This window comes from Cherax quadricarinatus, chromosome 98 (assembly GCF_038502225.1).
Source record: "Cherax quadricarinatus isolate ZL_2023a chromosome 98, ASM3850222v1, whole genome shotgun sequence".
In the NCBI taxonomy this organism is placed as follows: domain Eukaryota; kingdom Metazoa; phylum Arthropoda; class Malacostraca; order Decapoda; family Parastacidae; genus Cherax; species Cherax quadricarinatus.
The window spans coordinates 10510615-10527415 of record NC_091389.1 but is presented as its reverse complement, the minus strand read 5'-3'; the positions used below and the strand labels follow the sequence as shown (position 1 = coordinate 10527415).

Genomic DNA, 16801 nt, shown 5'->3' with positions numbered 1-16801 from the left:
AAATGGTTCAGTAGATCCCTGGTTGTCTTCCAGACCCCTGGCTGTCTTCAAGACCCCTGGTTGTCTTCAAAACCCCTGGTTGTCTTCAAAACCCCTGGTTGTCTTCAAGACCCCTGGTTGTCTTCAGGACTCCTGGTTGTCTTCAAGACCCCTGGTTGTCTTCAAGACCCCTGGTTGTCTTCAAGACCCCTGGTTGTCTTCAAGACTCCTGGTTGTCTTCAAGACTCCTGGTTGTCTTCAAGACCCCTGGTTGTCTTCAAGACCCCTGGTTGTCTTCAAGACTCCTGGTTGTCTTCAAGACTCCTGGTTGTCTTCAAGACTCCTGGTTGTCTTCAAGACCCCTGGTTGTCGTCAAGACTCCTGGTTGTCTTCAAGACTCCTGGTTGTCTTCAAGACTCCTGGTTGTCTTCAAGACTCCTGGTTGTCTTCAAGACCCCTGGTTGTCTTCAAGACTCCTGGTTGTCTTCAAGACTCCTGGTTGTCTTCAAGACCCCTGGTTGTCTTCAAGATCCCTGGTTGTCTTCAAGACTCCTGGTTGTCTTCAAGACCCCTGGTTGTCTTCAAGACCCCTGGTTGTCCTCAAGACCCCTGGCTGTCGTCAAGACCCCTGGTTGTCTTCAAGATCCCTGGTTGTCTTCAAGACTCCTGGTTGTCTTCAAGATCCCTGGTTGTCTTCAAGACTCCTGGTTGTCTTCAAGACCCCTGGTTGTCTTCAAGATCCCTGGTTGTCTTCAAGATCCCTGGTTGTCTTCAAGACCCCTGGTTGTCTTCAAGACCCCTGGTTGTCTTCAAGACCCCTGGTTGTCTTCAAAACCCCTGGTTGTCTTCAAGACCCCTGGTTGTCTTCAAGATCCCTGGTTGTCTTCAAGACTCCTGGTTGTCTTCAAGACCCCTGGTTGTCTTCAAGACCCCTGGTTGTCTTCAAGACCCCTGGTTGTCTTCAAGACCCCTGGTTGTCTTCAAGACTCCTGGTTGTCTTCAAGACTCCTGGTTGTCTTCAAGACCCCTGGTTGTCTTCAAGACCCCTGGTTGTCTTCAAGACCCCTGGTTGTCTTCAAGACTCCTGGTTGTCTTCAAGACTCCTGGTTGTCTTCAAGACTCCTGGTTGTCTTCAAGACCCCTGGTTGTCGTCAAGCCTCCTGGTTGTCTTCAAGACTCCTGGTTGTCTTCAAGACTCCTGGTTGTCTTCAAGACTCCTGGTTGTCTTCAAGACCCCTGGTTGTCTTCAAGACTCCTGGTTGTCTTCAAGACCCCTGGTTGTCTTCAAGACTCCTGGTTGTCTTCAAGACCCCTGGTTGTCTTCAAGATCCCTGGTTGTCTTCAAGACTCCTGGTTGTCTTCAAGACCCCTGGTTGTCTTCAAGACCCCTGGTTGTCTTCAAGACCCCTGGCTGTCGTCAAGACCCCTGGTTGTCTTCAAGCTCCCTGGTTGTCTTCAAGACTCCTGGTTGTCTTCAAGATCCCTGGTTGTCTTCAAGACTCCTGGTTGTCTTCAAGACCCCTGGTTGTCTTCAAGATCCCTGGTTGTCTTCAAGATCCCTGGTTGTCTTCAAGACCCCTGGTTGTCTTCAAGACCCCTGGTTGTCTTCAAGACCCCTGGTTGTCTTCAAAACCCCTGGTTGTCTTCAAGACCCCTGGTTGTCTTCAAGATCCCTGGTTGTCTTCAAGACTCCTGGTTGTCTTCAAGACCCCTGGTTGTCTTCAAGACCCCTGGTTGTCTTCAAGACCCCTGGTTGTCTTCAAGATCCCTTGTTGTCTTCAAGATCCCTGGTTGTCTTCAAGACCCCTGGTTGTCTTCAAGACCCCTGGTTGTCTTCAAGACCCCTGGTTGTCTTCAAGACCCCTGGTTGTCTTCAAGACCCCTGGTTGTCTTCAAGATCCCTGGTTGTCTTCAAGACCCCTGGTTGTCTTCAAGAACCCTGGTTGTCTTCATGATCCCTGGTTGTTTTCAAGACCCCTGGTTGTCTTCAAGACTCCTGGTTGTCTTCAAGACCCCTGGTTGTCTTCAAGATACCTGGTTGTCTTCAAGACTCCTGGTTGTCTTCAAGACCCCTGGTTGTCTTCAAGACCCCTGGTTGTCTTCAAGACCCCTGGTTGTCTTCAAGACTCCTGGTTGTCTTCAAGACCCCTGGTTGTCTTCAAGACTCCTGGTTGTCTTCAAGACCCCTGGTTGTCTTCAAGACCCCTGGTTGTCTTCAAGACCCCTGGTTGTCTTCAAGATCCCTGGTTGTCTTCAAGACCCCTGGTTGTCTTCAAGATCCCTGGTTGTCTTCAAGACCCCTGGTTGTCTTCAAGACCCCTGGTTGTCTTCAAGACCCCTGGTTGTCTTCAAGACTCCTGGTTGTCTTCAAGACCCCTGGTTGTCTTCAAGACTCCTGGTTGTCTTCAAGACCCCTGGTTGTCTTCAAGATCCCTGGTTGTCTTCAAGACTCCTGGTTGTCTTCAAGACCCCTGGTTGTCTTTAAGACCCCTGGTTGTCTTCAAGACCCCTGGTTGTCTTCAAGACCCCTGGTTGTCTTCAAGACCCCTGGTTCTCTTCAAGACCCCTGGTTGTCTTCAAGACCCCTGGTTGTCTTCAAGATCCCTGGTTGTCTTCAAGATCCCTGGTTGTCTTCAAGACCCCTGGTTGTCTTCAAGATCCCTGGTTGTCTTCAAGACCCCTGGTTGTCTTCAAGACCCCTGGTTGTCTTCAAGATCCCTGGTTGTCTTCAAGACTCCTGGTTGTCTTCAAGACCCCTGGTTGTCTTCAAGACCCCTGGTTGTCTTCAAGACCCCTGGTTGTCTTCAAGACTCCTGGTTGTCTTCAAGACTCCTGGTTGTCTTCAAGACCCCTGGTTGTCTTCAAGACCCCTGGTTGTCTTCAAGACCCCTGGTTGTCTTCAAGACCCCTGGTTGTCTTCAAGACTCCTGGTTGTCTTCAAGACTCCTGGTTGTCTTCAAGACTCCTGGTTGTCTTCAAGACCCCTGGTTGTCGTCAAGACTCCTGGTTGTCTTCAAGACCCCTGGTTGTCTTCAAGACTCCTGGTTGTCTTCAAGACTCCTGGTTGTCTTCAAGACCCCTGGTTGTCTTCAAGACTCCTGGTTGTCTTCAAGACCCCTGGTTGTCTTCAAGACTCCTGGTTGTCTTCAAGACCCCTGGTTGTCTTCAAGATCCCTGGTTGTCTTCAAGACTCCTGGTTGTCTTCAAGACCCCTGGTTGTCTTCAAGACCCCTGGTTGTCTTCAAGACCCCTGGCTGTCTTCAAGACCCCTGGTTGTCTTCAAGATCCCTGGTTGTCTTCAAGACTCCTGGTTGTCTTCAAGATCCCTGGTTGTCTTCAAGACTCCTGGTTGTCTTCAAGACCCCTGGTTGTCTTCAAGATCCCTGGTTGTCTTCAAGATCCCTGGTTGTCTTCAAGACCCCTGGTTGTCTTCAAGACCCCTGGTTGTCTTCAGAACCCCTGGTTGTCTTCAAGACCCCTGGTTGTCTTCAAGACCCCTGGTTGTCTTCAAGATCCCTGGTTGTCTTCAAGACTCCTGGTTGTCTTCAAGACCCCTGGTTGTCTTCAAGACCCCTGGTTGTCTTCAAGACCCCTGGTTGTCTTCAAGATCCCTTGTTGTCTTCAAGATCCCTGGTTGTCTTCAAGACCCCTGGTTGTCTTCAAGACCCCTGGTTGTCTTCAAGACCCCTGGTTGTCTTCAAGACCCCTGGTTGTCTTCAAGACCCCTGGTTGTCTCCAAGATCCCTGGTTGTCTTCAAGATCCCTGGTTGTCTTCAAGACCCCTGGTTGTCTTCAAGAACCCTGGTTGTCTTCATGATCCCTGGTTGTCTTCAAGACCCCTGGTTGTCTTCAAGACCCCTGGTTGTCTTCAAGACCACTGGTTGTCTTCAAGATACCTGGTTGTCTTCAAGACTCCTGGTTGTCTTCAAGACCCCTGGTTGTCTTCAAGACCCCTGGTTGTCTTCAAGACCCCTGGTTGTCTTCAAGACTCCTGGTTGTCTTCAAGACCCCTGGTTGTCTTCAAGACTCCTGGTTGTCTTCAAGACCCCTGGTTGTCTTCAAGACCCCTGGTTGTCTTCAAGACCCCTGGTTGTCTTCAAGATCCCTGGTTGTCTTCAAGACCCCTGGTTGTCTTCAAGATCCCTGGTTGTCTTCAAGACTCCTGGTTGTCTTCAAGACCCCTGGTTGTCTTCAAGACCCCTGGTTGTCTTCAAGACCCCTGGTTGTCTTCAAGACCCCTGGTTGTCTTCAAGACTCCTGGTTGTCTTCAAGACCCCTGGTTGTCTTCAAGACTCCTGGTTGTCTTCAAGACCCCTGGTTGTCTTTAAGACCCCTGGTTGTCTTCAAGACCCCTGGTTGTCTTCAAGACCCCTGGTTGTCTTCAAAACCCCTGGTTGTCTTCAAGACCCCTGGTTGTCTTCAAGATCCCTGGTTGTCTTCAAGATCCCTGGTTGTCTTCAAGACCCCTGGTTGTCTTCAAGATCCCTGGTTGTCTTCAAGATCCCTGGTTGTCTTCAAGACCCCTGGTTGTCTTCAAGACCTCTGGTTGTCTTCAAGACCCCTGGTTGTCTTCAAGACCCCTGGTTGTCTTCAAGACCCCTGGTTGTCTTCAAGACTCCTGGTTGTCTTCAAGACCCCTGGTTGTCTTCAAGATCCCTGGTTGTCTTCAAGACCCGTGGTTGTCTTCAAGACCCCTGGTTGTCTTCAACACCCCTGGTTGTCTTCAAGACCCCTGGTTGTCTTCAAGACCCCTGGTTGTCTTCAAGACTCCTGGTTGTCTTCAAGACCTCTGGTTGTCTTCAAGATCCCTGGTTGTCTTCAAGATCCCTGGTTGTCTTCAAGACCCCTGGTTGTCTTCAAGACCCCTGGTTGTCTTCAAGATCCCTGGTTGTCTTCAAGACCCCTGGTTGTCTTCAAGATCCCTGGTTGTCTTCAAGACCCCTGGTTGTCTTCAAGACTCCTGGTTGTCTTCAAGATCCCTGGTTGTCTTCAAGACCCCTGGTTGTCTTCAAGACCCCTGGTTGTCTTCAAGATCCCTGGTTGTCTTCAAGACCCCTGGTTGTCTTCAAGACCCCTGGTTGTCTTCAAGATCCCTGGTTGTCTTCAAGACTCCTGGTTGTCTTCAAGATCCCTGGCTGTCTTCAAGACTCCTGGTTGTCTTCAAGATCCCTGGTTGTCTTCAAGACCCCTGGTTGTCTTCAAGACCCCTGGTTGTCTTCAAGACCCCTGGCTGTCTTCAAGACCCCTGGTTGTCTTCAAGACTCCTGGTTGTCTTCAAGATCCCTGGTTGTCTTCAAGACCCCTGGTTGTCTTCAAGACCCCTGGCTGTCTTCAAGATCCCTGGTTGTCTTCAAGACCCCTGGTTGTCTTCAAGACCCCTGGTTGTCTTCAAAGACCCCTGGTTGTCTTCAAGATCCCTGGTTGTCTTCAAGACCCCTGGTTGTCTTCAAGACCTCTGGTTGTCTTCAAGACCCCTGGTTGTCTTCAAGACCCCTGGTTGTCTTCAAGACCCCTGGTTGTCCTCAAGACTCCTGGTTGTCTTCAAGACTCCTGGTTGTCTTCAAGACCCCTGGTTGTCTTCAAGACTCCTGGTTGTCTTCAAGACCCCTGGTTGTCTTCAAGACTCCTGGTTGTCTTCAAGACCCCTGGTTGTCTTCAAGACTCCTGGTTGTCTTCAAGACCCCTGGTTGTCTTCAAGACTCCTGGTTGTCTTCAAGACTCCTGGTTGTCATCAAGATCCCTGGTTGTCTTCAAGACTCCTGGTTGTCTTCAAGACCTCTGGTTGTCTTCAAAACCCCTGGTTGTCTTCAAGACCCCTGGTTGTCTTCAAGACCCCTGGTTGTCTTCAAGACCCCTGGTTGTCTTCAAGACCCCTTGTTGTTCTCAAGATCCCTGGTTGTCTTCAAGACCCCAGGTTGTCTTCAAGACCTATGGTTGTCTTCAAGACCCCTGGTTGTCTTCAAGACCCCTGGTTGTCTTCAAGACCCCTGGATGTCTTCAAGACCCCTGGTTGTCTTCAAGACCTCTGGTTGTCTTCAAGACCTCTGGTTGTCTTCAAGACCTCTGGTTGTCTTCAAGACCCCTGGTTGTCTTCAAGACCCCTGGTTGTCTTCAAGATCCCTGGTTGTCTTCAAGACCCCTGGTTGTCTTCAAGACTCCTGGTTGTCTTCAAGACCCCTGGTTGTCTTCAAGACCCCTGGTTGTCTTCAAAACCCCTGGTTGTCTTCAAGACCCCTGGTTGTCTTCAAGGCCCCTGGTTGCCTTCAAGATCCCTGGTTGTCTTCAAGACCCCTGGTTGTCTTCAAGACCCCTAGTTGTCTTCAAGACCCCTGGTTGTCTTCAAGACCCCTGGTTGTCTTCAAGACCCCTGGTTGTCTTCAAGACCCCTGGTTGTCTTCAAGACCCCTGGTTGTCTTCAAGACCCCTGGTTGTCTTCAAGACCCCTGGTTGTCTTCAAGACCCGTGGTTGTCTTCAAGACTCCTGGTTGTCTTCAAGACTCCTGGTTGTCTTCAAGACCCCTGGTTGTCTTCAAGACCCCTGGTTGTCTTCAAGACCCCTGGTTGTCTTCAAGACCCCTGGTTGTCTTCAAGACCCCTGGTTGTCTTCAAGACCCCTGGTTGTCTTCAAGACTCCTGGTTGTCTTCAAGATCCCTGGTTGTCTTCAAGACCCCTGGTTGTCTTCAAGACCCCTGGTTGTCTTCAAGACTCCTGGTTGTCTTCAAGATCCCTGGTTGTCTTCAAGACCCCTGGTTGTCTTCAAGACCCCTGGTTGTCTTCAAGACTCCTGGTTGTCTTCAAGACCCCTGGTTGTCTTCAAGATCCCTGGTTGTCTTCAAGACCCCTGCTACCCATTAACACACAACTGCGTGAAGAGGAACCTTTATGAGCAGTGTGGATAATAGCAGTGCAGCGCAGACACTGTCAAGGTCTCAACTGTCAGGCAGACAGGCAGTTATTACAGGCGCAGGTAAAGCTATGAGATGTCTGCCAGTACGATGCTGCATCTGACGGATGATCTGGGGGATGCTGGAGGCTGGGATGATGTGATGGGTGATAGATGGTTGGGTGATTATCAAGACGGGTGAGAATCATCCAGCAAGCCATCCTACCTGGAGACCCTCCAGGGAACGAGGGTGCAGGGATTCGAACCCATGGCACGGAGGTCCTAAAGTAGGCCAGTGCGTTAACTACTGTATCAGTGTGTGACTATCTGACAGTGACTGAATAACAACACAACTCACTATAACACCCAGGAACCTGGACAGGCTGGACACCTGGTCCAGCAACTGGCTTCTCGAATTCAACCCCACCAAATGCAAAGTCATGAAGATTAGGGAAGGGCAAAGAAGACCGCAGACGGAGTATAGGCTCAACGAGAAAGATCTTGGGGTGACCATAACACCGAGCATGTCTCCGGAGGCACACATCAACCAGATAACTGCTGCAGCATATGGGCGCCTGGCAAACCTGAGAACAGCATTCCGATACCTTAGTAAGGAATCGTTCAAGACACTGTACACCGTGTACGTCAGGTCCATACTGGAGTATGCAGCACCTGTTTGGAACCCGCACTTGATAAAGCACGTCAAGAAGTTAGAGAAAGTACAAAGGTTTGCAACAAGGCTAGTCCCAGAGCTCAAGGGAATGTCGTACGAGGAAAGGTTAAGGGAAATCGGACTGACGACACTGGAGGACAGAAGGGTCAGGGAAGACATGATAACGACATACAAGATACTGCGGGGAATAGACAAGGTGGACAGAGATAGGATGTTCCAGAGAGGGGACACAGGGACAAGGGGTCACAACTGGAAGCTGAAGACTCAGACGAGTCACAGGGACGTTAGGAAGTATTTCTTCAGTCATAGAGTTGTCAGCAAGTGGAATAGCAAGTGAAGTAGTGGAGGCAGGAACCATACATAGCTTTAAGATAAGGTATGACAACTCACCCAAAGATCTTATAGCCAGCATCACAGGTGTAAGTAGCCAGACTGCCAGGCTGTCTATCGCTGACAGTCACTTTGCTGTTGATGGGCACTGCAGGGTGGGGGCACTCTAAACCTGTAGGGGCACAGACACAGATTAGTTAGGTCTACAAACTAGACTGGCACAGATAGGTCACGATTAGTTGAGTCTACAAACAAGGTTGTGAGAGATAATTTGCATATGGACATATATTTGAAGTTTGTTATGTGATAGATAGTGATATGATCTATCTATCTATCCATCTATGTAGACCAAGAGAGGTATTACCCATCTATCTATTTGTGTATCCAACTATCTAAGTATCTATCTAGATCAAGGGAGGTATGATGAATCTATTTATCTATCTATATATCTAAGTATTTATCTATTTATTTATACAATTACGTATATATCTAAGTGTATATCTGTCTTAGTATATATCTAGATAGATAGATAGACAGAGAGAAGGTGGGTGAGGGAGTGTAATAGGGAGAATAGGGAGCAGAGGGAGAGACAGGAAGAGAGGTAGACAGGAAGGAGGGAGGTGTCCGTGTGTACGTAGGTGCGTGTACACACGCCTACGTACACACACACACACGTACACAAAACCTGTCCCCCTTGACAGTTACTTGTATGACCAGGTGAGTCAGGGAGGGTAGGGAGGGCAGGGAGAGAGAGAGAGAGAGAGAGAGAGAGGGAGAGAGAGAGAGAGAGAGAGAGAGAGAGAGAGAGAGAGAGACTATATAAACTTTGTATATACATGGTATATTTACATTATATATACCATATATAATAAAGGCCTCCATCTCTCTCTCTCTCTCTCTCTCTCTCTCTCTCTCTCTCTCTCTCTCTCTCTCAACGGGTCCGTGGCACGCAAGAGCTCTCTGTCCTCAAGGAATTTACATTCCCCTATATGTACGTGATGTACTTGGTACGAGACTGTACGTGATCTTACTTCCAGGGAGACATTACGTACGTGATCTTACTTCCAGGGAGACATTACGTACGTGATCTTACTTCCAGGGAGACATTACGTACGTGATCTTACTTCCAGGGAGACATTACGTACGTGATCTTACTTCCAGGGAGACATTACGTACGTGATCTTACTTCCAGGGAGACATTACGTACGTGATCTTACTTCCAGGGAGACATTACGTACGTGATCTTACTTCCAGGGAGACATTACGTACGTGATCTTACTTCCAGGGAGACATTACGTACGTGATCTTACTTCCAGGGAGACATTACGTACGTGATCTTACTTCCAGGGAGACATTACGTACGTGATCTTACTTCCAGGGAGACATTACGTACGTGATCTTACTTCCAGGGAGACATTACGTACGTGATCTTACTTCCAGGGAGACATTACGTACGTGATCTTACTTCCAGGGAGACATTACGTACGTGATCTTACTTCCAGGGAGACATTACGTACGTGATCTTACTTCCAGGGAGACATTACGTACGTGATCTTACTTCCAGGGAGACATTACGTACGTGATCTTACTTCCAGGGAGACATTACGTACGTGATCTTACTTCCAGGGAGACATTACGTACGTGATCTTACTTCCAGGGAGACATTACGTACGTGATCTTACTTCCAGGGAGACATTACGTACGTGATCTTACTTCCAGGGAGACATTACGTACGTGATCTTACTTCCAGGGAGACATTACGTACGTGATCTTACTTCCAGGGAGACATTACGTACGTGATCTTACTTCCAGGGAGACATTACGTACGTGATCTTACTTCCAGGGAGACATTACGTACGTGATCTTACTTCCAGGGAGACATTACGTACGTGATCTTACTTCCAGGGAGACATTACGTACGTGATCTTACTTCCAGGGAGACATTACGTACGTGATCTTACTTCCAGGGAGACATTACGTACGTGATCTTACTTCCAGGGAGACATTACGTACGTGATCTTACTTCCAGGGAGACATTACGTACGTGATCTTACTTCCAGGGAGACATTACGTACGTGATCTTACTTCCAGGGAGACATTACGTACGTGATCTTACTTCCAGGGAGACATTACGTACGTGATCTTACTTCCAGGGAGACATTACGTACGTGATCTTACTTCCAGGGAGACATTACGTACGTGATCTTACTTCCAGGGAGACATTACGTACGTGATCTTACTTCCAGGAGACATTACGTACGTGATCTTACTTCCAGGGAGACATTACGTACGTGATCTTACTTCCAGGGAGACATTACGTACGTGATCTTACTTCCAGGGAGACATTACGTACGTGATCTTACTTCCAGGGAGACATTACGTACGTGATCTTACTTCCAGGGAGACATTACGTACGTGATCTTACTTCCAGGGAGACATTACGTACGTGATCTTACTTCCAGGGAGACATTACGTACGTGATCTTACTTCCAGGGAGACATTACGTACGTGATCTTACTTCCAGGGAGACATTACGTACGTGATCTTCCAGGGAGACATTACGTACGTGATCTTACTGGGAGAAAGTGAAACTCCGATAATGTATGGGAATAAATTCAATTGTATTCCCTGTTCTCTTTCTATCTCCCCTTTCTCTGTCTCTCTCTGTCTCTCTCTCTCTCTCTCTCTCTCTCTCTCTCTCTCTCTCTCTCTCTCTCTCTCTCTGTCTCTCTCTCTCTTTCTCTCTCTCTCTCTCTCTCTCTGTCTCTCTGTCTCTCTCTGTCTCTCTCTCTCTCTCTCTGTCTCTCTCTCTCTCTCTCTGTCTCTCTCTCTCTCTCTCTGTCTCTCTCTCTCTCTCTCTCTGTCTCTCTCTCTCTTTCTCTCTCTCTCTCTCTCTCTGTCTCTCTCTCTTTCTCTCTCTCTCTCTCTCTCTCTCTCTGTGTCTCTCTGTTTCTGTCTCTGTCTCTGTGTCTCTGTTTCTCTCTCTCTCTCTCTCTCTCTCTCTCTCTCTCTCTCTCTCTCTCTCTCTCACCTTTAAAGTCACTGGTTTAAAGACTTTCACTCTCCATTTAACTCCTCTTTCCCGAGGTCGCTCACCTCTCACTGCCTACCTGCCAGGTACTACAGGGCTCTACAGGGTACTACGGGGCTCTGCAAGAGGCTCTGCAAGCACTACAAGGCACTACAAGACACTACAAAGTACTACAAGGCACTACAAGGCACTACAAGGCTCTGCAAGGCACTACAAGGCCCTACAAGGCACTACAAACTCTACAAGTAACTAAAAAGCTCTGCAAGGCTATACAAGTCATACAAAGCTGTGTAAGTCACTACAAAGCTCTGCAATTCTCTACAAGTTACTACAATGTTCTTCAAGGCTCTATAAAACTCTACGACATACAAGGCTGTAAGTACAAGTCACTACAAAGCTCTACAAGTCACTACAATGTTCTTCAAGGCTCTATAAAACTCTACATGACATACAAGGCTGTAAATACAAGTCACTACAAAGCTCTACAAGTCACTACAGTGTTCTTCAAGGCTCTATAAAACTCTACATGTCATACAAGGCTGTAAGTACAAGTCACTACAAAGCTCTACAAGTCACTACAATGTTCTTCAAGGCTCTATAAAACTCTACATGACATACAAGGCTGTAAATACAAGTCACTACAAAGCTCTACAAGTCACTACAATGTTCTTCAAGGCTCTATAAAACTCTACAAGACATACAAGACTGTAAGTACAAGTCACAACAGCCAAGACAAAGCTCTGCAACGCTCTACGCAGCTCTACAAGGCTCTGCAGGCTCGATACACCGTACAATAAGTCATCATGCAGTCGGTGCTCAAGTCAAGCTCTTCTGAAAAGTGAAAGTTGTCATGTGACCCTCACTTGTGCTGTCTGCTCATGTCTCACGTCACTTCTCATGTCTACTGACGTGTATTGACTTCCTTACATCATGTAATACGTTGTATTATACAGATGTTTTACGTATTTTGGTATTTTAATGATTTAATACGGAATTTGGCGGTAAAACTGGTGGATTTGTTTGGGTTCGTGTAAGAATCCGGATTTTTATCTGGATTCAATACGGATTCATGACGCAGCTTCCACCAATTCATATTATATTTTTTTATACATTTTCTCTGTTATCTAATTAGTAAAAAAATCGAAATATATGCCTGTCGGTTTAGTAACATATATATACACTATTCCAGTCACTCAAAAAATGTATATAATCCCCAAAAAATTAAAAAAAAGAAAATAATAAAAAAATTCCAGGAGTACCCGGCAACATTTTTTTTGTGACGTCACGCGGCTCCACCAATCACAGCCGTCCTCCTCCACACAAACCCCCATAACACAACTTTCTACCATAATTATCAATTTTCCTTGCAAACGACCTTATTTAATTACCCTACCGAATCACAAATTAACGTAATTATAGAGGTTTGCGACGGAAGCCGTACAAATGGCGTCGCGTTCGTAATAGAGGGGTTGAAAATGATTTCCGTAATTGCGAAATACTGAAGTTCACAGTAGCGGGAAAACTGTCTTCACGTCATTAAGAGAAAAATGACAACTTTAATGAGATAATTAACATGGCAGGACAAAAACGGGAGAGACAGAGAGGCAGAGACAGAGAGGCAGAGACAGAGACAGACAGACAGACAGAGAGGCAGAGACACAGACAGAGAAAAGAGCAATAATCAGCTGACTAATATCAACAATAATCAGCTGACTAATATCAACAATAATCAGCTGACTAATATCAACAATAATCAGCTGACTAATATCAACAATAATCAGCTGACTAATATCAACAATAATCAGCTGACTAATATCATACAATCAGCTGACTAATATCAACACAATCAGCTGACTAATATCAACAATAATCAGCTGACTAATATCAACAATAATCAGCTGACTAATATCAACAATAATCAGCTGACTAATATCAACAATAATCAGCTGACTAATATCAACAATAATCAGCTGACTAATATCAACAATAATCAGCTGACTAATATCAACAATAATCAGCTGACTAATATCAACAATAATCAGCTGACTAATATCATCAGCCGACTAATATCAACAACAATGCGACTAATATCAATCAACAATCAGCCTGACTAATATCAACAATAATCACTGACTAATATCAATAACAATCAGTTGACTAATATCAACAATAATCAGCTGACTAATATCAATAATCAGCTGACTAATATCAACCGTAATCAGCTGACTAATATCAATCAATAACGCTGACTAATATCAACAATAATCAGCTGACTAATATCAATAATAATCAGCTGACTAATATCAACAACAATCAGCGACTAATATCACAATCAGCTGACTGTATCACAACAATCAGCTGACTGTATCACAACAATCAGCTGACTAATATCAACAATAATCAGCTGACTAATATCAACAATAATCAGCTGACTAATATCAACAATAATCAGCTGACTAATATCAACAATAATCAGCTGACTAATATCAACAATAATCAGCTGACTAATATCACTGTCTAACCAGCAAAGAGGTTATAAGGGTCGTTCCAGTCATTAGTTAAGGTCGTTCCAGTCATTAGTTAAGGGTCGTTCCAATCAGTAGTTAAGGGTCGTTCCAGTCAGTAGTTAAGTGTCATTCCAGTCAGTAAAGGGTCGTTCCAGTCAATAGTTAATTAAGGGTCGTTCCAGTCAGTAGTTAAGGGTCGTTAAAGTCAGTAGTTAAGTGTCATTCCAGTCAGTAAAGGGTCGTTCCAGTCAGTAGCTAAGGGTCGTTCCAGTCAGTAGTTAAGGGTCGTTCCAGACGGTAGTTAAGGGTCGTTCCAGACAGTAGTTAAGAGTCGTTCCAGTCAGTATAGAGTCGTTCCAGTGAGTAAAGAGTCGTTCCAGTGGGTAACCGAGGGTAGTTAACTAGTCAGCAATCATCCAGGGTCGTAATTACCGTACCGAGGTTCTTACCAGGAGGGTTAATTACCCGGGTAATTAACAGTCACTGCTAACTACCTTGTTTGTCCACGATGGTTCACTCTGACGTGACGTCTTCAGTTCCTGTTACTACCAGGACACTTACTAGTTACCTGCTGCTAGTTAACAACTACTACCACAACAACTACTACCACAACTACTACCACAACAACTACTACCACAACTACTAGCACAGTAGGTGTTGCAGTAAAGTATCAAACATCCTTGGAACACTCGCTGGAGCATGTAACACCTTACGTAACACCTGACAGTGTGTCCACCCGTTGGTAACACTCTTCCCATCCATCACAACGGCAGGCGTAACGGGTGGAAACGGGAGGTGTGACGGGGAAACGGGAGGTGTGACGGGGGAAACGGGAGGTGACGGGGGAAATTGGAGGTGTGACGGGGAAAACTGGAGGTGTAACGGGGGAAACGGGAGGAGTAACGGGAGAATACTGGAAGGGTGACGGGAGAAAACAGGCGTAACGGAGAGAAACGGGAGGTGTAACGGGGGAAACGGGTAAATAGGAAAATAAGAAAATGGAGCAACAGTAGCAACAGAAATAGCAACAGCAACAATAACAGTAATATCAGCAACAGAAACAGGTAGAGTAACAGCAGTAACTGGAACAGTAACAACAACAGTAACAAGTAACAGGAACAATAACAACAGTAAAACAGGAGCAACAGAAACACGGGAAAAGACTGACGAGGTAGACACAAGACTCTAGGTAATCAGTCCCTCACGGCCTCTGAGACGATGGAGGTCACCGTCGTTCTCGCACTGATGAGGCCACTGGATGGGCGACACGTCTTAGAGACACCCAGGTGCTGACAGATTCATCCTGTGGGTGCTGACAGAGTCATCCTGTGGATGCTGTCAGATTCATCCTGTGGGTGCTGTCAGATTCATCCTGTGGATGCTGTCAGATTCATCCTGTGGATGCTGTCAGATTCATCCTGTGGATGCTGTCAGATTCATCCTGTGGGTGCTGTCAGATTCATCCTGTGGATGCTGTCAGATTCATCCTGTGGGTGCTGTCAGATTCATCCTGTGGGTGCTGTCAGATTCATCCTGTGGATGCTGTCAGATTCATCCTGTGGATGCTGTCAGATTCATCCTGTGGATGCTGTCAGATTCATCCTGTGGATGCTGTCAGATTCATCCTGTGGATGCTGTCAGATTCATCCTGTGGGTGCTGACAGATTCATCCTGTGGGTGCTGACAGATTCATCCTGTGGGTGCTGACAGATTCATCCTGTGGATGCTGTCAGATTCATCCTGTGGGTGCTGACAGAGTCATCCTGTGGATGCTGTCAGATTCATCCTGTGGATGCTGTCAGATTCATCCTGTGGTGCTGACAGATTCATCCTGTGGATGCTGTCGATTCATCCATGGTGTGCTGACAGATTCATCTTAGTGCTGACAGATTCATCTTGTGGGTGCTTGATTAGATTCATCCTGTGGGTGCTGACAGATTCATCCTGTGGATGCTGTCAGATTCATCCTGTGGATGCTGTCAGATTCATCCTGTGGGTGCTGTCAGATTCATCCTGTGGATGCTGTCAGATTCATCCTGTGGGTGCTGTCAGATTCATCCTGTGGGTGCTGTCAGATTCATCCTGTGGATGCTGACAGATTCATCCTGTGGGTGCTGACATTCATCCTGTGGATGCTGACAGATTCATCTTGTGGATGCTGACAGATTCATCCTGTGGATGCTGTCAGATTCATCCTGTGGGTGCTGTCAGATTCATCCTGTGGATGCTGTCAGATTCATCCTGTGGATGCTGTCAGATTCATCCTGTGGATGCTGTCAGATTCATCCTGTGGTGCTGTCAGATTCATCCTGTAGGATGCCGTCAGATTCATCCTGTGTGGTGCTGTCAGATTCATCCTGTGGGTGCTGTCAGATTCATCCTGTGGATGCTGTCAGATTCATCCTGTGGATGCTGTCAGATTCATCCTGTGGATGCTGTCAGATTCATCCTGTGGATGCTGTCAGATTCATCCTGTGGTTGCTGACAGATTCATCCTGTGGGTGCTGTCAGATTCATCCTGTGAGGGGTGCCGACAGAGTCATCTGTGGGGTGCTGACAGATTCATCCTGTGGATGCTGTCAGATTCATCCTGTGGATGCTGTCAGATTCATCCTGTGGGTGCTGTCAGATTCATCCTGTGGATGCTGTCAGATTCATCCTGTGGGTGCTGTCAGATTCATCCTGTGGATGCTGACAGATTCATCCTGTGGGTGCTGTCAGATTCATCCTGTGGGTGCTGACAGATTCATCCTGTGGGTGCTGACAGATTCATCCTGTGGGTGCTGACAGATTCATCCTGTAAGGTGTGACAGATTCATCCTGTGGGTGCTGTCAGATTCATCCTGTGGGTGCTGTCAGATTCATCCTGTGGGTGCTGACAGATTCATCCTGTGGGTGCTGACAGATTCATCCTGTGGGTGCTGACAGATTCATCCTGTGGGTGCTGTCAGATTCATCCTGTGGGTGCTGACAGATTCATCCTGTGGATGCTGTCAGATTCATCCTGTGGGTGCTGTCAGATTCATCCTGTGGGTGCTGACAGATTCATCCTGTGGGTGCTGACAGATTCATCCTGTGGGTGCTGACAGATTCATCCTGTGGGTGCTGACAGATTCATCCTGTGGGTGCTGACAGATTCATCCTGTGGATGCTGTCAGATTCATCCTGTGGATGCTGTCAGATTCATCCTGTGGGTGCTGTCAGATTCATCCTGTGGGTGCTGTCAGATTCATCCTGTGGGTGCTGTCAGATTCATCCTGTGGGTGCTGTCAGATTCATCCTGTGGGTGCTGACAGAGCACCTTGATACAGAGGACATCTCAACCTTCTTAACTGGGCCACCACTTGGGTAGGTCCACAATGGGAATAAGGACCCCAATGGAAGTAAGGACCCCAAT

General features: G+C 47.0%; 1 protein-coding gene across 2 annotated transcripts in view; it reads right to left on the bottom strand.

Moving 5' to 3' along the window:
• fw (CUB and Sushi multiple domains furrowed) overlaps positions 1-16801 on the bottom strand; it is a 157984-nt gene that overhangs the window by 57988 nt on the left and 83195 nt on the right. For both annotated transcript variants that reach the window (XM_070105390.1, XM_070105391.1), the window contains exon 2: positions 7927-8038. In XM_070105390.1, the coding sequence (XP_069961491.1) occupies positions 7927-8038 (112 nt within the window). The remainder of the gene's footprint in view (positions 1-7926; positions 8039-16801) is intronic.